At 38.1% G+C, this 23,036-nt stretch overlaps 1 protein-coding gene and 1 pseudogene across 2 annotated transcripts; both read right to left on the minus strand.

Moving 5' to 3' along the window:
• Positions 1 to 7,312: 7,312 nt before the first annotated feature.
• Positions 7,313 to 10,754, minus strand: LOC131253908 (zinc finger BED domain-containing protein RICESLEEPER 4-like). Of its 2 annotated transcripts, none has more exons than XR_009175347.1 (3): positions 10,144 to 10,754; positions 9,980 to 10,049; positions 7,313 to 7,467 (listed from the first exon to the last, which is right to left on the minus strand). XR_009175347.1 is itself a non-coding variant. In XM_058255018.1 (3 exons), exons 1-2 carry the CDS (start codon positions 10,751 to 10,753, stop codon positions 10,033 to 10,035), a joined length of 627 nt encoding a protein of 208 aa, XP_058111001.1. In that variant the 5' UTR covers position 10,754; the 3' UTR covers positions 7,313 to 7,467; positions 10,008 to 10,032. The 2 variants fall into 2 exon arrangements, 1 of the variants encoding a protein (XP_058111001.1); XM_058255018.1 differs by having other exon boundaries at positions 10,008 to 10,049.
• Positions 10,755 to 13,009: 2,255 nt separating this feature from the next.
• Positions 13,010 to 13,161, minus strand: LOC131254650 (U6atac minor spliceosomal RNA; annotated as a pseudogene).
• Positions 13,162 to 23,036: the final 9,875 nt, after the last annotated feature.

Consider the following 23,036-nt stretch of genomic DNA (forward strand, 5'->3'; position numbering starts at 1 on the left):
CAAAAAAAAATCTGAAATTAGAAAATCTAAAAACCCTAAATTAGAAATTTTCAAAATATTAGAAAAACTTAACCTAAAATAAAAATCAAACCTAGAAAACTTAAACCTAATTGTGATCGCATCACTCCCCGACAACAGCACCGAAAACTTCATCTAACTCAAGGGTTGACAACCCCAAGTGTAGGGCAACGATATAATAATAACTTGGTGAGACCGAGGTCAAATCTTTAGGGAATGGAAAACACAACCTAGAATTAGTTTAAAAGCAATTATTTGTCTAAGTTTTTAATCTAATGGTGTAGAAACAAGTTTTAAAATAATGAAAATAAAATACTAAGGATATAAGAATCCACTTATAGCAATCACAATATTTCATTCATTGATTTAATGCTTATAACTTAATTGGAATCGAACTCATATCTAATCCAATCAGAAGATAATTCTATTAAATCAATGATCAACACCAATAAGATATGATTTCAATTGAATGATTCTCTCATGAAGCACTCGAATCTCAATCGCAGGAAATCAAAAGCATCTAATGTACCCTTAGGCGTCAATAGATCATTCAATTATACAGATTGAACCCTTCTCTAATTCGGGCTAAACAATTTTTAAACCAAAGCATTCATTATGCCTGTAATGCACAACAAATTCAGAAACAAACAAATCAAAGACTTTAAAGTAAATTCAAATCTATTTCAATCTATTATCATCATTCAAACCAATGTTATTAAATCAAAAAAACTAAATATTGTAATTGAGATACAAGCTTCATCCCATAGCCTTAGATAAGAGGTTAGCCTAACATGGCTAACATCTTAAAAAGAAAAACCAAGACAAAAAATAGATTTGAGGGAATGAAGAAGAAGGATAGCTCTTTGGAAGCTCTACCACCCCTAGGTCTTTCTCTCAAGCCCTAATTCATAACTAGGAAAGCTTAAAATATCCCTTTAAATAGGAAAAACTCGTACTAATTTCAATTTTACATACTTATATTATGCTTCGGTCGCACTAACAATCACATTCGGTCTCACCAAAGTCGCATCGAGTTTAACAAAAGATTCCTTCGACTACAACCAAATTTCATGAAAATATGTTTAAAGTCTTTATCTCCCTTAGGTCGCACCAAACTCTCCTTCGATAGTACCAAACATGGCTTCGGTTGCGCCTAAGTGACGAGCCAAATTATCTCTAAAAATTAAAGCTTCTCGGTGGACTATTTTGTGCACATTCGATTGGACCAAACTAACCTTAGTAGGACCAAATAGTCTGTTATTTCTGTTATTGTACTTTGCGATATTTCAGTCTTTTCTTCATCCTTTGTACTTGGTTTTCTTGGATCTTTGGCACTTAAATTCTTCAATAATGTCCTCCAAATCCCCAATTCTTCATCATCTTCAGCTTTATCTCTTTTTTAGCTTTAATCTATCCTTTTAAGCACATATTCATTCTTAGGTCAAAAATCACCTCGCATGAAGAAAACATATATAATTAAATTAAATTAATACTTAATTACAAGAAAAAGTAATGTAATTGAGATGATATATATGCTATATTTAGGCATTATCGGTAATAGGAGATGGGGATGGTGGAATGTCTTACAACTAATGGGATATTTGGTTTCAATTGGTTATTCACCTAAATGGGCATTCTAAAGGATAATACAAAAAATGATTTATGTATATGATTAATGTTTTAACTTCTAGAAAATGTAAGAGAACATGTATATCTTCAAATGAGAGCTTGGAATGTTCATTAGAGTGTTGATCACTAGGAAGATAACATGAACTCTTTAGTTTATAGCTAAATGTAATGGAAATGAGTTGTAAGCATATAGGAACTAAAACCATGAAAAACACATCTTATTTACCAAGGTTCAAGTGTAATTTTATAATAAAAGGGCCCCAGCGGATCATTAATGACTAGTTGTTTGGTCAGACTTAATAAGGTTCGGTTTGACTGAAAATAGCTAGGGTGAGTCCAGTAAGTTGTTGGACAAAAATTGACTATTTTAGTCAAACTGAATGGATATTTTGATTAGACTGAATTGAGCCGAAGGTTCAACCGGTTGGACAAAAAATATGTTGAATTTTGAATTGCTTGTTGGACTCTTTTGATAATTTGTGGTTGGACCGAAAATGATCCAGGTCGAATTGAAAAACCCTGGAATACCTTTGTTAGCTTGATGAACTCGTGTAATTTTGGTTTTAAGGCTTTGATGATCAATCAAGTGTTTTCCTATTAAATTGAATCATCTAAAGGTAGATTGTTTTGGAACTAAAGGGGGATAAGGTTAGTTTCACCAAGGCACCTTAATTTACCTGTGTGTTCAAGCCTTGATGATGTAAGTCTTCAAATCTTCAGTTGTTTTTGTCTTCCAATGAGGCTCAACCAACTCAAGATAAATAAACACACGTTATTGACAAACTGATGTACTTACAATCTCCCCATATTTTCAATTACGTGACAGAACCTAAACTAGACCTTGTTATGGTGAACCCCAATGACAAACCAAAACAACTCAAAATTTACATGTCAATGACAACATAAATAAATAGACATGACATGTAGACACACTGCACAATGCTCTCCTAAACTACTCCCCCTCACTTCATGAAATCCATGCAACAAAGTGAACTTGCAAAACAGAGTTCCACACATGTTTTGGTGGGATCTTAATTTCTCTCCCCTTTTGTTAGCAATTGTCAAAGAGCAAATTCCATGGGTATACCAATAATCATGGAAATATGTAAAGCTCTATAAATCATAGATCTAGTAATAACCACATAATGGATAAGGAGTGCAATTAGCATACATATAAACATTTGAGTTTAATGGAGTATGTAAGATGTGGTCATTCAAGGAGATATACATATAAGCAACATGACCAAGATATTTGGCAAAATAAAAATGAAACAACTTAAACCTAAACTAAACAAAATGATAATGAGGCTATAATCCTCAGATTTCCCTATTAAGAACACATATATCAACAAAAATCATCTATCTTTTTTCACAACCCACTAGGGTGTTAATTTTTTAGGACCCGGATTGTTTTTGGGAGAGAGCATTTCTTTCTTGAATTCAACTTTCTTAGGTGAGGCCCTATTTGAAGCTCTATTTTTGGTAAGTGATTTTCTTATTCGATTCCTACCCTCATGGTCATTGCCCCAACTTATCATTTTCCTAGTATTTTTCATTTCGAATGGAAATTTAATTTACTAACTCCCTCATATGATTGTTCATTTTTGGAGGGGTGGAGAACTTCTTCTTCTTCTCGGGTGATCTTTTAGGAGAAATCTTCTGTGTGTGCTATTTTTCAATTGCAATAAATTTACTTATTTGGTTCAGGACTCAGGTGGATTATGGCCTTTCAGAGATGAGGCATTCAAACTTCAAGTCGCCCACATATTCACAATTGTTACAATAGTGTTCCTATTATGTATAAGACTCTCTTATCCATAGGTTGTTTATCCATACCTAAAGATTTTCCTATTTGTTCTTCTCTTTGGGCAACCTTAACCTTAAAATTAGCAAGAGAAGATTTAAGTTGGCTAACTTTTAGTCTCAGGTCTTGATTTTTAAATTTAACTATCTCATGTTCAAATTCAAGACCTGCATATTTTCCTAAAGTCTCATCAAGATCAAACTTAAAAATTTTCTTTGCTTGAATTAGGGAATCTTTAAATTTTTAGTGAAAAGTAGGTTATAGGCTTCTTGTAATTTGATATTTCTTTCATCATCTTCTTCTTCATTAGATGATTCTCTTCTTCTTCTTTTGAGGTGTTATGGTTGAAATTTCCTCTAATGTCTCTAGTCATAGGGAGAGTAGCAGTGGTGAAGGCAATCGAAATGAAAGTTTGCCTGTGGCGTATTGGGATTACCGTGACTGTACTTGCAGAAGCTTGGCTAAGGACTGAAGGCTATGTCCTAGAGGGGTGAGATTAGGACCTGGTTAAAAATATGCCTTTTAAAACCAATTTCCTAACTTAATCTAATTAATAATTAAACTAAGTAAGGTAATTTAACTTTGAAACTTCTAACCATTAGAGGGTCCAATCACATAGACTACAAATAATATGCCAATAAGAAACTAATCTATAACAAGATAGTGTACACGTGTGTGTGGGATGTCAACTCCTAGCACTCATCTAATCATGCATGCATATAATTAAGCATTCAACATATAAGCATAATTGAACAGATGCGCCAATAATAGTCCCAAACACAATCATGTATAGTGGTTTGGGTACTTGCCTACTCCACTCCCGGCGGACGCACTCAACTCATGAGTATATCGGATTTCGCTATTGAAGGTTTTAAATCAGGTTAACATCTAAACTTTACAGCCACGCACAAGGACTTTAAGATTTAGGCCATATACAAGAGCCAAGGTCCTACACAAGAACCCAAGATTTAAGCCCCCACAAGAGCTAAGGTCCTATAGAAGAACCTGGTATGTACACTCCTACCAAGTCTCCCACAAGAGACTTTAGTTGGTTTTCTTTAGGTTAACCAATAACCTTGGTCCTACACAAGGCCTTACGTTTACTCCCGTCAGAAGCTCCCATAGAGACTAACATGCAAACACTCGTGTCTAGTGGCCTACGCAAGGACTTGATTTAGGCCCTACAAAAGAGACAAGGTCCTACACAAGAACCTAGGATTTAGGCTTTACACAAGAGCTAAGCTCCTATACAAGAACACGGTCAAGTTTGTGTCACAAACTCTTACCCTCAATCCTACACAAGGAAAAAGAGTATATGGACTCGTACACTTGACAACTTACTTGTCAGATTGAGCCCCTTTTGGAGCGCTTTCTTAGGTTGCTCGATCGTTGCTCTCCCATGCTTCAACCAGCTCCCCAATGCTCCCCTGATCATAATGCCGATAATTTTTCAATGCTTCATCTCCAAGATCAAGTACCTTACACGTGATGCTCCTTTGAGGTGATCAAGGTGATGGGAGGTTGGTCAAATCTCCTAAAACTAATGGGAAGTTATATTTCCTATGGTATTCACCTAGATGGGTCTTCTAGAGGATTTAAATAATAGCATAACTATGAAGGAAAAGTCTAATCTCTAAAAAATGGAAGAGTTCAAGCATATCTTTAAAGGTAGAGGTTGAAATCCTCATTTAAGTGTTAATCTTAAGAAAAATGACTTAGAACTCAATGGTATAGAGGCTTGAGATGAGGAATATGAACATGGATTCACATAAGCTTCTATTGCACTTAAAACCCATTCAAATATCAAGAACTGAATACCTTAAAAGTTTAAATTCCAACGATAAAAAAAATGGGCAGAAACACTTCTGTTGATGCCATCGAATGAGGCTTCAATGTTATCAAAGTGACATTCGATGCCATCAAAGGCCACCTCGATGTCATCAAGAAAATAAGATATTCTTGCTGGACATGTCTGACTCACTCATTTGATGTCATCGATAGACCTTCGATGCCATTAAACTTAACATTTGATGTTATCGAATGTGGCCTCAATGCCATCGAGAAAATCAAAAAGAAATGTGATTTCTTACTAGACATTTCTGATTCTCGATCGATGCCATCCAGGGGGCCATCGATGAAAGCTCGATAGGATCGAGCAGCATTGAAAACTGTTGTCTTTGGGCATATGTTTTAACAACATCTCTGTACATCTTCTAGCCTTATTAATCATGTTCTACTTAGGTTGCTAAGGCTAATGGATGATCATTTAGGTTTTCATATTAAGCATATATCATTTAAAGGTCAAAGAGTTATTTTAGGTCAAGGGCTAGCGTCACGAAGGTTTCTTTTTTACTTGTTCTTTGCTCCTTGATGCTCTTGTGCTCTTGTATCTTTGATCTTCAGCTTCTAAAGGCTAAACCGACTATATGACACATGGACTTGCGTGATTGACAAATTAGGATGCACAAATCAGTGCACTAACACAGAACTTGTAAAGATTTAAGGTCTTTATCACTATGGGAATCCTCAAAATCTGATTTGGAATCCTCAGAATCATCCCATGTTAATGTCATTCTTTTTCCTTTTGAATTAATTTTACTAGTACTTATAAAGGCAACATGACCATAACCCTCATAATTGTAATATTGGTTTTCTTTTGGTTTTTTGAAAGATATATCAATGCATATAGGGTTAGCAATTTACCCTTGGTCACGCCCCAGACTCGGTAACCCGGATCACAAGGAACCCGATAGCCGGTTCTGGCCGCAACAGCCTCCGTAGTGCCTCATTCTCGGCTCCTGAAGCAGGTTCCGATCCTAAGATCCTTCAAGGAGGATTTTCATGATAGTATAATCATTACCAATATGAGCATACCTAAGATCACAGTAAGTATATCTGAGAATAACAAAGGCACACATCACAAAATCCACTCTGAATTTGTACAAGTATCCATAAGGTCCAAAAGGATATACATAAGATGATAGAAAAAGAAAAGGAAGGTCTGCAACACTGGGGTCCTCAAGCTCAACTCTACTCCACGCTCTGCCGCTACGACGCCTACCTAGGATCTCCTGCATGCATCAATTGTGCATAAGCTTATAAAAGCTTAAAGGGTGGTGAAGGTGTGTGATAATAGTACACAAAAGAATAATAGGGGATACAGGAAAAAATATGATTAAAGCTAACACCACCAGCCTTACTAGGGCTGTCATGAACGCAAGAAGCTATACCAAGGTAGTACAATAATGCAGGAAGCCCACCAAGGCTATATAATGCAATGAGTACTGTAATGCAATGAGTACTGAGTGTCATGCCAAGGCGATGCAATATGAGGCTTACACAGTCAATGCAAATGCAATGCGAAGTAATACCAGTGCTCATTAGGGGTGCACACGGGTCGGTTCGGTCCGGTTTTGAGGTGAAACCGAAACCGAACCGTTCCTAACAGTTCCTTGAATATTGGAACCGGAACCGGACCGTTAGCATCTTAGAACCGAACTGGAACCGGACCGTGAAGAACGGTTCGGTCCCGGATCGGATCCACGGTTCTGGGCTTTTAAAAATTCAACCCAATTAGTTGATTTGAAAAAAAAAAAGAAAAAAAAAAGAAGATGAAATAGAAGAAAAGGAATATTATGCTCCAATCATCACAAAAAGGTCAACCCAAGGTGCAAGAGAAAGGGTTACCACATGCACCACCCTGGAATGAGGACCAATGTCACATTTCTCTTAGTAATTGTCTATTTTCAGGCCACAACAGCAAAAAAAGGCTAGGATCTTGCAGCCTGGGAGATTTCAGCAAAACTTCAGTCTAATTCCCACAGTCCACAGATATGAAAAAAAAAAAGGAAAAAGAATGTCTTGTATGCCCTGCAAACACACACACCCAAAAAGGAAAAAATCCGCCATCATATGACAAACCCGCCTTGATTGTTGAGTTCTTCAACATGATGATGATGCCAGAACGGATGTAGATTGTAGAACCCTTCTGAAGATCTGTCAGCTTCTTGTATGCCCTGTAATCACACCCAAAAAATAAGACAGGGACTATGTCCATAACAGTGGGATATTCAACTTTTAGAAATAAATGGTCATGGATGTACTTGGATGCACAAGTGAAGTGTGAATGAGGAAATGACAGAAGTTAATGTTGTTTCACAACCATAAATAACATTTAGCTTCTTGTATGTCCTGCAATCAAACTAACATTTAGCTTGACTATAACTTAAAAGTAAATGTAATTGCAATTTGGATTCCAGAAACTCAATATGAATGGCATATAACTGAATTTTGAAGACTACTTCCTCATGAATACTAGTAAACATTGCTAACTTTTTCCATTTCCTCATGATTTAGATAGAGCATTTGCAATTCAAGTCACATGGGTACCCAAAAGCAGATAGAGAAAATTACAATTTGGTTGTTTGCTTTTTAATAAGAAGTCACTTGGGGATTTTTTAATTTTTTTAATACAAAAATGGAGCCCAGCCATGTGTGGCCCAATTAACAAAAAGATCCCTCAAGCTGCACAAATGACTTAACATCAACGGTGAGAAACTCTAGTAAGATTAACCATTCGCAATTAAGAAGCAACAAAGAAGATTACTTACTCTTCTCCACATATTAACGACTAAATTGTATCCATTCACCTACTCATGCTCCTTAGATTTGAAGAGCTTGAAGGTCTGTGCAGCTGGGTTTTGTTAAGCCTATTGAATGAAATTTCAGATTCTGCAGCTGTATTGGTAGTATGATATTGTTCCAAAACATTGTTCTGTGTCTGAACATGGAAACACACTCCAATTATTTCAACTAAGCTTCCTGATTTCCATAAGGTTCCTGTCAGTTGGAAGTTGTTTGCCACATGAATGGTTAGGATTACATTGTTGCTTGCCACATGGGTGCAACATGTCCATTCATGAGCAATGTTTTGAAAGTCAAGTCGGATCACAAAATAGCAAGAGGATTGAAAATGTAAATCACAAATCATAAAACCATAAGATTTTTATAATCTTTTGCAGATATAGAAAAATCTGAAATCATATTTATACAAACTGAAATCATATTAAATTATAGAAAATCTGAGCTTCTTATGACAAAATCAACTAACTAAACCAACCACTATCATAAAAATTCATCTATCAGCCATCATACAGTGCCATCAACAATTTCTGCTTTTAGGCAACTGTCTTCAAGGAATGAATCTGGACTGTCCATAGTTACAAACTTACAACCTATGGGATGCCCTAAAAGAATCACACCAGTCAGATGATCCTATCCACCTGAAAAGTAGCCATCTGTTTTTTTATGACCATCTTTTATCTGAGTTGTATGCCATGGATGGATGGTTAAGATCATCTGTTGAAAGTGATTCGTTAGAATCATAAGCAATCCATTATAAGGGAGCTTTTGATTTTTTGGACGTGCTGTTTCCAGGCATGCCCTTGAATCATTTCTACCAAAGAGATAAGTGGACTCTCCAGCACTGAACTGTACCTGTACATTACACATTAATACGTTGCTAAGAAAGCACCAAACTTATTCCATCACGAATCTCTTTTCTCATTAATACATATGATTAGTACATGATTTATTACTAGCCTTGACTAATATGTTTATTAGAATAGAAAGGCCTAATCACAATAGCCTTTCATCTCAAAATCAATACACTACTGAAACTTAAGAGCAGTTAAAATCAGAACTTTGTACTCAGGCTTAAAAAGTGTTGAAGAATAAACAATCCATACAAAGTAAGACAGTTCAAGACATACAGGTATGATAGAGGGAGACCAGCCAAGAAGTTAACTGATCCAGTAAATTGGTTGCTTTGCAGGTCACTGACAGAATTAACCATGGATCGTTAATGGTATCAACTCACATTGCAATAAAAAAATTGGATAGATTGAAGAAACTTAGCAGAAATTGCAGATTGCACTGTGTGCTCATATTAGTCTTTCCAAATGTATAAACCTGGGGAAATCCCAACCAAATAGAGAAAAGATCATCTAATAATTAACACCAGGACAAACTATAGAGTCATCTGATTTGCATGACTATTCCTTCAAAACTAAGAAATGCCTTTGAAAACTATCAAACCTCACCAAGATTATATGACCACGATGCAACCAGCAGTTTAGAATCTACCTGAAACATGTCACAATTAAACAACTACCAAACCTCACCTTTTTCACCAATCCTACTCTTCCAACAGTCCATAGAAGTGTACCACAAAGGTGAAAAAGGTGGAATAAACTTTAGATAAAATTAAACAACTTCAACATATCAACAGATTAGATGTTAAAGAAGATTGTTGGTAATGTATACATAAATTTTCAGTTCTGACAAGTGCGACCATGCTTTAGAAATCCATTCTTATCCTAATTTTCTAATATACCAGTAAAAGAAGAAAGAAACTTCAACAAACCAACAATAACAACAATCCTATTAAAACACATTAACACCCAACAAACAGCAAATGCTCAATAAACATGAAAAGACCATGAAAACACAAAGCAGAAGGAAACCAACCTATAGATCATAGTCAATTGAACCTCACCAAAGTAAACTTGATATGAAAGTCCTCAAATAGAAGATAGGGCTGCAAAAATATAATAATTTATTAAAATCAAGAAGAACACAATAAGTAAAAGTAAATTATATGACAAAATTATATTGATCAAATGAACGTTTACCTGATTCAAGAGCTTCAATTTCAGCCATATTTTCTTCAACTTGAATGGGGAGAGGCGAAGCACGTAACCAATCTTGTGCACAAATTAAGCATTCCACAAGCTTAGGGGTAAGAGAACTACGGAATTGATCTAGAACATGACCTCCAGTACTAAAAGCCGATTCAGAAGCAACGGTAGATACAGGAATGGCTAAAATATCCCTTGCAACTTGAGAAAGAACTTGATACTTTGAGCTATTCACCTTCCACCAATTCAAAATTTTAAAGTTTGGATCATCCTTTTCACAAGATTCCTCCAAATATTTGTCCACTTTAGACTTGCCTCCATAATTCTCTTCTTCTTCCAAATGTTTTTGAAACTTCGATTTGAGAGAAATTAATTGCTCACTTGTACAACTAATTGATTGGTCGACATCCATGTCAAAAATGGCTTGACTTGAAGAAGAATCAACTGACTGCAACTTTTGATACTCATCATAAATACGATTGAATGTCTCTCTTATCTTCTTAGTGAGCTCAATCACCATGGCAGGTTCGTAATCTTCAGAATAACAAAACTTCACATATTTCAATTTATAACGGGGATCTAACACAACAGCAATCAATAACATCATATTCACCTTGCCAATATTTCTCCAATACTTCTCAAATTTAATCTTCATTTTCTTAGCCATGGCATTTAAAGTAGAATCCATACTGATTGACCATTCGGATTAGAAACGTTCAATGGCACAAACTTCATGAAAATATGAATTAGAAGTGACATATAAAGAACCAGACAAGCGAACAGTTACATCATAGAATTTTTGCAAAAATTTTGTAAAAACCCCAGCATCATCCCAATCACTAGTGATAGGCGATCCATCATGAAGTTCTATGGTGAAATGTGGATCTTCCTCTTCTAATCTCTCAAATGCTTTTTGGAACTTTGTTGCAGCATCTAGCATGAGATATGTGGAGTTCCACCTAGTTTGAACATCTAGGCACAAACAACTTTTATATATTATTCTCTCTTTCTCTACACATGCCTTGAAACGTTGTTCTCTTTGTGGAGAACTCTTAACATACCTCACTGCCCCACGAATTCGAGTTAAAAAATCTTTTAATTCAATTAACCCATCTTTCACAATTAAATTAAGAATATGTGCACAGCACCTCATGTGAAAGAATTTGCCGCCTAAAATGAAAGTATCACTCTTCTTAGACATCTTTCTTTTCATATATGAAATAGCAACATCGTTGGAACTTGCATTATCCACAGTAAGCGTGCATAGTTTCTCTATACCCCATTCCATTAAACATGCCTCCACTGCTCGACCAATTTCTTCACCTTTGTGACTAGAAATCACACAAAAGTTTAAAATTCTTTTATGCAATTTCCAGTCTTTGATAAAATGAGCTGTAAGGCACATGTAAGAAAGATTCTGCACTGAGGTCCATGAATCCGTAGTGAGACAAATTCTTTGATTTGAGTTCACTAATAAATCCTTCATTTTTTTTCTCTCACTCACATACAATGCCATACAATCCCTTGCCATTGTAGTACATGATAATATTTTGAAATTAGGTTGCATGACGCTACAAAAGTAACGAAATCCTTCATGCTCAACAAACTTAAAAGGCAACTCATCTACGATTATCATTTTTGCAAGTGCTTCTCTACATAGATCTTGATCAAATTTCCACACACCAAGGGTACTACCACCATCTTCTGATATTGAATGCATTGACAAAAGTTTCTGTTTCTTGTCTTTATTTTGGAAATTCTTGGGACACTTTGATATATGTTTTCTCAAAGTGCTAGTCCCATTCTCACTCAACCATGCATAGGATGAACTACAGTAGTTACATCTAGCCCCTTTCGCTTTTCCATCCCCGTCATTTACAATTTTTGTAAAATGATCCCAAACGTCAGATTTACGACCCTTGTCTTTAGGAAGACATACCTTTGCATGAGATGGAGAATTAGTGATAGAGAGCTCTTGAGGATTATTTGTCTCTCCAGTACTTGACATCTAATAAGAATTAAGATAAACAAAAAAAAAAAATCAATAAAACACCTAACATTCAATAAAACATTGATGTAATGTGTTTGGTTACAACCAAACACCCTAAAACATTCAATAAAAACAACGTAAATTATCATTTCATTCCATCTGCAATCGAAATTTTGCATGTCAGAAGGAAGAAACCATACATACAGTTTTTGCAAACTTAGCTTAGAAACAAGGGAGAACATATTAACCAATCATGGAGGAAAAAGCCTTTTCCATTTATCATCCATTCATGAGAATAGCAAAACAAAAGAAAGCAGATGATGACTTAATAACAACACCATGCTAGCTCTTTGTAAGGCATATGCAAGTATGCCTCAAGATAAAACATTTGTAGCTTCAAAGTTGCTAATGGAAGTACACTTGACTACTGTGGCTGCAGTCGAGTGTACCACATTTACCAACTCAAGATCACATCTAAATATAAAATACTACAATCCACACAAAACATTTCTTGTTAAGCCATTTTATCAAATAGTTAGAGGCATTACATAATGGCTCTCTAAAATCCAACTATTAGGATCTAAAATCATGTTCAGTTAACATTGCAAGTAACAAAAGGCAAAACAAAAACCACTTAAAAAACTTAGTAGTCTTCACAACACAAACTCTCAAAACTCAACCAAACAGATACCCCAATAATTGTTTTAGGCTGTTAGTGATATAACAAGAGATTTCTTGGTATTTAGTGCAATCAAATGCACCCTTCAACCACCAGGAATTTATCTAATGCTGGACTCTAAGTTTTCAGCTTGAGCAAGCAGGCCCATGGTTCAATTATCCAGACCATTGCTCTCATGGACCCTGCCACCTAAAAATTTCTTTGTCAGGGCAGTCCAGAGTTGTAACCCACTAACCCTTGGAATAGTGGCCCACAAATAGGGATGTGTGGTAACAGGAAAGCCCGAAAGCCGTTCTCGTCCATGTCAGGGGAGATGTCAACCGTCTCCCCTTACAACGAACACTAGTGGCCCGCAAATAGTATAAGAAAACAAATGCAACAATGGTTCATATTCAATAAAACATCTATAGAAAATCAATAACATTGATAATTGCTAATTACCATCACAGAGAATGATGAAGAAGCCGTTGTTGAAGTTCGGATCAAGATTCGAGATGGCCAGAGAGAGACGGCCAGCGATGGACGATCGGAGAGGGGCGGCCAGCGCGAGAGGGATGGCTGTACGTGGTTTTTTTGAACTATTTACCCTGCAAAGAGAAGATTACCACTGTAAATGCAAGAAAATGGGGGAGAAATTCAAGACGGATTAGAGATTTCAAGCTAGGGTTTTGAAAGGGGGGAGAAATTTGAAAAATCTAGAAAGAAAATGGCGTACCGAAAGAGAGAGAGAGTGTCGCGGTGATTGGGACGGCGAGAGAGAGGGTTTTCCGGTGATTGGGAGATGGGAAGGGCGGACGGCGAGAGAGAGAGAGAGAGAGAGAGAGAGAGAGAGAGAGGGACTGAGGGAGTGCGGCGACGCTGGCGAGAGAGAGAGGGCAGGCGCAGGGAGTGCAGCGAGAGAGAGAGGGTAGGGGTAGGGAATGCGGCGCAAGAAAGAGGGCAGGGCTATGTAATGTTAGGGTTTTTTTTGGTTAAATACGGATCACGGTTTGGATCCACGGTTTCTGTACGGATTGGTTCTACGGTTCGGGTATACGGTTTGGATCAACGGTTCGGTTAACGGTTCAGATCAATGGTTCGGATCGGTTCTGAAGGACCCTAAACCGAAACCGAACCGTTCCTAATGGTTCTCTAAATATTGGAACCGGAACAGGACCGTTAGCCCCTGGAACCGGACCAAACCGGACCGATCCAACGGTTCCGGTCCGGTTATACGGTTCCAACGGTTAAATGTGCACCCCTAGTGCTTATATCTAATCCATATATCAAGTACATTTCCATCATAAGGAAATCACCGGGGTCCATTATACTGCTGGATGACTGTCGCTCTACAGACCTCGCATAGTCAAACGAGCGTAAGAGACCTCACTACCCGCCTGTGGATAGCCAATCACCAGCAAAGCCTGACGATAGCAGACCCATTCATGAGCTGCTCAGACTCAGCTTAGCAATGCCTCCTTACATCAGGCGAGTAAGGCCACACCCCTATCCAACCGACTACACGACAGTGGGAGTCGCGCCCTAACAGTATAAGGCCCTCGTGCGCTCATATATTCCACCCGATCACGGCGTTAGAGCAGATCCTTGGTACCATGAAAGTTTTAAAAATTTCACTTATGGGCATCCTATGCACCCGGTATGCTCAAGTAACATTTCTAGTGTCCAAACATGGCCATCCACAATGTATTTGTGGAGGCTACAACCCTGATGAAGCAAGGGTGATAATGCCTATATGTTATGCAATGCCAGATGCATGAATCACACAATCAACCATGCATCAATTCCAAGCATCCAACATGCTCAAGAGGGAATACTACGTCCCTCGGAGAAGGTAACATGCAATGCTCAATAGCACAATATGACCACACACACGGTGTTAACCAAGCATACAATGATGTTCATGGGTCATGAGGATGAATTTAATCACACTATATGGTGATATACAATGTATATTACATTCCTCCTATCCAAGAAGGAACCAAGACTAGGTACTTAGACAATATCCTTAAGAAATTCAACTTCTAGTGGGGGCCCGTTTACCTATGGTAGCCTACGAGACTAAGTATACAAGTTACAGGTCTAAGTAATATAGAAATGAGCCTAGCAAGAGTCTAAGATGATTATCCAATTACTCTTAAATACAACTGGGTCTAAAGGGGTCCATAATGGGGACGTTTAACCACCATTCTCCAAAAAGGTATATCAACTATGAACTACATGGATAGAAGGCCCAAGGCCTACATTTAAGATAAAAATAAAGGTAACCACATAGATATATTCCTCATAATAGGTCATAAAAAGATATAATATCACTTTTAACAACATAGGCTCCAAGAGGGGAATTAAGGCCCAAGGCTCAATTCTCAATGGCCATAGAATCCATGTATTAAGTTGGACTTGGTGGGTAGCCCGTGTACACAATATACGGCCCAAAAAATAAGTTTAATTTTGGATGAAATGGGCCCAACTACATTAGCCCAATAACTAGTAATTTAAGTAGGCAACCAAGGGCCCAATACTATCCTTATCTTAGCCCACAAGTCCATCAAAATGGTGGAAGTCAACCCAATATATGGTTGGGCCAAGCTGGGACGTCCCAACCTACTCTGGGCCCATGGGATGCCCCAAAAATCTGATCTAAGATGGGGTCCTTATGTGATCACTAAAGGTGATCTAAAAGAATGCACTGCTTAAGCCCAAAGATTATAAGAAAACATAAGCATGTAACACATATACAAGTTCTCAATATGGTGGGCCTCACAGCGAAATAAAGTTTTAACCATAAAATTGTACATCTAAGGCCCTTTAATAAACTTTTGACCCGTTTGACTTCCTGGACCTGCTAAGGTCCATAAATTAGTTAACTATGTGGAAATAATCTCATGAAGGCTAACTATACTCACTGGGGGACCCCACCAGATGGAGAGTGTGTATATATCATGAAAAAATTAAGTGGACTTGCTACTGGATTGTGATTCTAACAACAACCCATGGCAGAGAGTGCTTCCATGATCGGGCGATCCAAGGCTTGAATAGCCTGGACTAACATACGTTAAGGTAGGCTCCACATACATCCATATTTAGCCTCAAATAAACGGCCCAAGGTCTATGGTGGGCCTTTAACCATCCATAGAAAAACCCATGGGCCTACCTTAGGATCACCCAGGAGGACATCCAACCTCAACTAGTTTCCAAAAGGTAGCCCGCTACGCAAATAAAGTAAGGTCTAAGGCCCAAGCAATGCATGGCCTAATGGGCTATATACAAGCCCAATTCATAGGCAAAATGGTGGGCCCTCAAGCAAGGTTTGGGCCCAACCGTAAAGGTCATAAATCTATATATTATGGTAGGCTTCATGGGCAGCCTAGTAGTTCATCCATATAAGCAAATTTCACATTTAACACAAGTGAGTTGGGCCTCACTTTTAGCCCAAGTACAGGGTCAATTTAGTGGGCAACCAAGGGCCCAACTACTTGCATATTATAGCCCTTAAATCCATCACAATAGATAGGAGAGTATAGGCCTAAGATCAATGGGCCTATCTAAAAGGATTTAGTCCACAAGGCCTAAGGAACTAGTCTTTCAATCACATGCAACATTCCATTAAAACTCAACTTGGGTGGGCCTCATATGGGCCCTAATTACACTCAATAATACTATAGAAAAATGGTAAGATAATTGATTTAAATCCTCCTCAAATCTAGTGGGCCATACTGTCCCAAAACAGACATTTATAGGCAACAATTATTGAGCTCATTGCCAAATTCTAGCCCACCCATTTTCTGGGTTGGTTGGAATCCAACAACAAAAATTATTTTGTAGTATATGAAATTTCTGATGGCCTACGTACATAACAGTAGGTCCTACCAGATGAGAGAGGGACATATAACTCATATATCAAGTGGGCCATGCTGTTGGAGTGCAGGCCTAGCAGCAGCCCAAGACAGGGATGCCTCATGTGAAGGCAACCCTATGGGCTCGGGTTTTTAGTCCAAAATCTCATCCAAATGGGCCCCAATTGGAATCCACCAAAGGAAAATATGATCAAGTCCCCTAAAGACCCCACATGAATGAATGATGGGATATACAACACATCTAGGTGGGCCCACAAAGTAGGCTAGACGGCCAGCCAAGGCTGGACGCACCAGCCTGGGTGTCCCTGCCTGATGGGCCACTCCAGGCCGCACCGCGGGTAGTACAAGGGCCCGATGGCTCTAAAATTTTACAGAGTGATACTTCCTTGGGTGGGCCACACCTCCATAAAATTTCATGATTTTTGAATACTCAAAGTATTTTAATTTATTTACAGAAAATAGTTTTCCCAAAAATTCTAATCATCCCGGATGTCCCTACGTGGTAGGCCAGTCTAGCCCTTGCCACGGTGTACACAGGGGTCCATTGGCCCCAAAATTTTGTATTTGAGTCTCACCATTGGTGGGCCACCTTAATATAAATTTTTATAATTTTTGGTTACTCAAAAATATTTTAATAAATTTCAGAATTACAATCTGTCCAAGGTGAAATATTGCTGGAAATATAACTGTCTTGAATTTAGGCCATCCAAATGAGTGGGTTTTGGGCCTCCAAAATTCCTGAAATTTGGACCCAAGGTCCCTCATCAAGCCTAAAACAATGTGGGACCTAGAAAGATGGCCCACCTTTCAAGAAAATAGTTTTAAAATTTTATTTTTATGGGACTATGTTGCTGGACTGCATAGCAGAAATTTCTGGCAGTCCACTATGTTGGCCCACCCTTTTGGATGCCCAAATGGGGTCCATTAGCCCTAAAATTTTGCAAGTAGGTCCTACCATGGGTGGGACACCTCTTTGCAAATTTTTAAAATTTTTGGGATAGTAAAAGTATTTTATTTAACCTATGTAATTTATGGACAGCAAGGTATATTGCTGCCTAGGGCAGCCCATAAATAGAAGTCCAGCAAGAAAAAATCCTCATATATATCATGGTGGGGCCACCTATATGGGCCACACACATCCGAAAAATGCTCCCAACCGATCCGGACCTTGCATGTACAAGTGGATAGCAAGATGGGTCTCCATATGTCCACAAATGGGACATAGAGGCGTCCCATCAAGTGTGGATGGTTGGATGTGCCTTGCATATCAGGTGGGCCACCATGATCAGCAACATTAGAGAGAAAAAGAGGGAGAAGGAGAATAAGAAAGAGAGATCAGCTATTCAAGAGGGATTTCACCACTATAAATTTCCTATGCACAAATAGAGAATCAACCATACAATACTCATCTTATAGATCATACATGCATGGATCTTCATAATAAAAATCTAAGGTGGGGATGCCATCCCTACCATAAAACAAAGGTCTAGATGACCATAGAAGGGCTGAGATTATGAAATACATTATAATGGGGTCCATGGAGAATGGCCCCGTCATGGAGTGACACATGCATGAAGGATGGCCAATGGCCTCATCCAAGGGGTTAGATGGGGCCCTCCACCATGGATTGGTGGGTCCCACATGTCCGAAGCATGAAGAAACAAAAGAAATAAGAGAGACAAAGGAGATCAGCAATTGTAGGAACACCCACCTTAAGATCACTTCTTCCTTCTTCAAGGACTAACTCCAAAGCTTCAAGGGAAGGCCCCTAATGGTGGTGATAAGGATTGGAAGATGGGATTGGGAGAGAGAAGAGGGAGAAGTTGCTGGAAAATGGGGAAGATGGTGGACGTCCCACCTTGCAAGAGAGGGAAATGAGAGAAATGAAAAAGGAGAGAGAGGGAGAGAGAGTTGTAGAGGGGTAATCATGAGCTCTCTTGCCTTGGGTAGGAAAACTCATCATGGCAAGTAGGGTGATATAAATAAAGTTGTAGACTTATAGGTTGGGTGGTATCTAGAATGGGTGGTGTTTGTTCCATAGAATTTGTAGTGTGTGAGTGGTGTGCATGGGAACTTGTGCCATGGGGGTGATCCATATGCTTTTATACAAAAAGTGGGCCACATGATGAAATGCTCATAACTTTTGATCTATAAGTCGAATAAACACACAAGATGTGTCGTTAGAACCGCAACAATGATACGAACGAGATGACATAAGTCTAGAGTCGATCCGAGTTGGGTCCACGTGACCCGACTCAAGGATGACCGCAAACACAATCCGAGGGTCGCGGGTCGCCGAAATTTGACCGGTAGGACCACAGGACCAAAATGAACAAGATGCATACTTACACACACACACATGCACACATGGGAACTAGGATCGGGTCTCACACCCTTTTTATCATAAATTTTTTCTCTATTCTTCTTGAAGAACCTCATAAATTCTTTAGTGATTGAGGTCATTTCTTCATCTTCATATTCATCTTCATCATCACTATCATTTTTAGATTCTTTTTCTGTGCCTATGTGAAGATTTTAGGATAATGTTTCTGTTCTTAAATGGGGTCTTAAAGTGTAGTTCAAAGTACATAGGAAATTTACAAGTCCTTCTACTTTCATGCTATTTATATCCCTACACTCTTCAAATGGATGTTATTTTGGAGGTGAATCTCTCCTGTAGAGACCTAAGGATTTTCTAAAAAATATGGCTCTTTGGGACTCGTTTTCCTAAACTTCATATGGAATTGCAAATGTCATTCAGTTTAGAATAAAACTCCATACAAAATTCATCCTCCTCCATCTTAATATTTTCAAATTATGTGGTTAAGAGCTGAAGCTTAAAATGTTTAATTGTGCTTGTTCCCTTATGGGTAGTTTTTAAAATATTCCATGCTTGCTTACTAGTTTTACATGTACATATTCTTTTAAATTCATCTTATGAAACTGCACAATATATAACATTGAGAGCTTTTGACATCATGGTCATATTTATTTCTCTCATCAACACTCCATTTAGATTTCTTTGGGAGTCATAATGGTGACACCATTTACCACTACTTGTTCCACCGATATATGCCAACCTTGGTTTATGATCTTCCCAACCATAGGGTTAAGGGATCTCAAAAATATCCTCAGTCTTGCCTTCCAATAAGTTAGACGCATCAAAATACTGTGGCCGTAAGATGGAACTCCCCTCATTGTTAGAGATCATTGTAAAGATCTTACATATCACACTCTAGAAAGTTAAGTCCTTAAAGAGTAACCCTCTCTGATACCAATTTAAATTGCGCGGAAGCTTCGGGAGCTTAGAATTATGGCTAAGTTCTAGAGGGGGTGAATAAGACCACTTAAAATTATTTACCAATTAAGTCAATTAAGCACAATTATATGTGAAAGGTGTTGGAATATTTGGTTGAATTAAATAGACTATTAAAATTGAGAAAAAAAAAAAGAAAAAAATTTGAGAAAGAAGAACTTATTGAATTGAGTCGAGGCGTGACTGAGTCACTCGGCTTGAAATCGAATTCGCTCCCCTTGGACAGCGTCCCAAGTACAACAGGTTTCCAGAACAATCGACCTTCGGCATACAGCGACTATGACCCGGTCCCAGAGGTGCATTCACTATACGCGGGCTCGAACCACTTGCAGTTTAACCCAAAAGTGCTGAGTTGACTCAGCGATGAACTCAGTAAAATTCTTAAAACCATGTCAGAGAGAGTTTTATAAGAGAGATAATATTTTTGTATTTTTAAAACTGGAATGGTAGTCTTTATATAGACTCCGAAGTGGTGCATAAGAACCCTAAATAAAAGATTAGGTCCATTGGGTTTAAACCCAACAAGTGCGACCAACTGAAAGGGATGCATCTCTCTGGTTTAAAACGAAAAGGCGCAAGTGCGAGTACACTCTCGCAAATAAAGTCCTACGAGTACTCATACACACACACACCCATGCGAGTACACTCACACCACACCCACATCCGCGCCCACGCCCAGCCCAGCTCATCGCGTCCCGCACGCCCGCACGTACTCAGACTTAGACTCGGACTCGGCTTGGCTCGGCGCGCGCGCGCGTGTGTGGTCAATGGCATAGATTAGAGTTTTGGCATAGCGCCCCCCCCCCCCCAATAGGACCAAATTCACATGCCTCCTAAATGGGGCTCAAGCCCAAGGTAAAAAGACTATCTTATATACAAGATAGTTTTCTTTGTCAAATCCGATGTGGGACAAAACCCACACCTCAAAAACACCAATATTTAAAGGTGGAGGGAAACCACCGAAAATTTGAAAAATCAAATTTTAATATTATTTTAAAACAAAATATAACAAAAGGTAGCATATGATGTGGGACCGAGATATCAAGTGTGTGCGCACTAAACTAAACACCTAGTATACAATCTTTTCATGCATTCATATACATTGAAAGAATCAAATCATAAGCATAATATAGAAATGCATACATATCAACAATTGCAAACACAATGATGTATAGTGGTTCAGTTAAATCCCTACTCCACTCTCAGATGACGAACTCAAACTCGAGTTTTTCAAATTTTATTATCTCAATGATTTTTTATAGGTTAACCATTAGCCTTTACAATAGTTTTGTATACGTTCACCACTAACATTTGCCATCTTACACAAGGATCCACATACACTCCTACCGGAGGCTTGCACAAAGACTACGTACACTCCTGTCGGAGACTCATACAAAGACTAACAAAGGTGTTCTACAGGCTCACCAATAACTTTTACGTACACACCGTTACTCACTCACACAAAGACTTAGTTGATTTGGGGTTTCAAACTCTATACTCAAATTTATACAAGACTTGACTATAGTTAGATGAACCTCGTTGATAGTGTCTTTCTTAAGATGCTTCTTCACACCTGTATTAGCTTCTCTTCAGTTCCCCCAATCTTCGAAGTGAATCTTCTTCATCTCCTTCGATTGGCTACCTTGCGATGATCTTACTTTTGATAGTGCCAATATAATAGGAGAGGGGGATGGTGGAATCTCCTACAACTAATGGGATAGTTGGTTCCAATTAGGGATTCACCTAGATAAGCATTTTAGACGATGAGAGAAAAATGATTTACCTATAGGATTAGTATCTAACTTCTAAAGAATGCAATAGAACATGTACATCTTCAAATGGAGCTTGGAATGCTCATTAGAGTGATGAATCATAAGGAAGATAATATGAACTTTTTTGTTTAGAGTCTAAATGTAGTGGAAAGGAGTTGTAAGCATAGAGGCTCTAAAACCATGAAAAATCCATCTGATTTACCAAGGTTCGAGTGTCAAATTTATAAGAAAAAGGCCCCAATGGATATTTAATGGCTAATTGTTCGATTGGACTTAAGAAGGTTCGGTTCGACCAAAAATAGCCAAGGTGAGTCCAGTAAGTTGCTAGAGCAAAATCAACCCTTTCAGTTGGACAGAATGGATATTTCGGTTGGAACGAATCAAGCTAAAGGTTCAACCATTTGGACTGAAAATGCCGAATTTTCTAATTGCTTGTTAGACTCTTTCTTCATTTACGGCTAGACCGAAATTGTCCAGGTCAAATTAAAAAACCCCAAAATACCTCTCCTAGCCTAATGAACTTGTGCAATTTTGGTTCTAAGGTTTTAATTATCAATCAAGTGTTTTCTTATTAAATCAAATTGTCTAAAAGTATGTTGTTTTGGAACTAAAGGGAGGCTAATTTCACTAAGGCACTTCAATTTACCTGTATCTTCAAGCCTTGATGTTGTAAGTCTTTAAGTTTTCAATTGTCTTTGTCTTCCAATGAGGCTCAACTGACTCAAGACATAAACACATGCTATTGAAAAACCAAGGCACATACAGAAATATGTGGTATATAGTGATGCGTTGAAAACTGGATTGGGTTGTGTGTTGATGCAGAATGAGAAAGTGACTGCCTATGTTTCAAGGTAGTTAAAGAAACACGAGGATAATTATCAGACACACGATCTAGGGCACACCGTATTGATCTTCTCATTAACAATCTAGATACACTACTTATATGGAGAGGATTTGAGATGTTCTGGGACCATAAAAGCCTAAAAAATATCTGAACATGCGTTAGTGTTGGTAAAGACTTCCATTTTGAAGTGTCTTACCATTCGAGAAAGGAAAATCTTATAGCCGACGTCTTGAGTTGCAAGAAGAAACATGAGATGATGATCCATCTTATAATTAAGGAATGGGAAATGATGGAGTTCATTCAGGACTTCAATATTCAACTAACGTTAGATGAACCAAATACATTTCTGGCCCTGTTGAAAGTAGAGCCAACCTTGGTACGTCATATTCTCACCGTGCAAGATTATGATAAATGGCTCAAGAAGATGAAAGA

Source organism: Magnolia sinica, chromosome 8, assembly GCF_029962835.1.
Source record: "Magnolia sinica isolate HGM2019 chromosome 8, MsV1, whole genome shotgun sequence".
Classification (NCBI taxonomy): domain Eukaryota; kingdom Viridiplantae; phylum Streptophyta; class Magnoliopsida; order Magnoliales; family Magnoliaceae; genus Magnolia; species Magnolia sinica.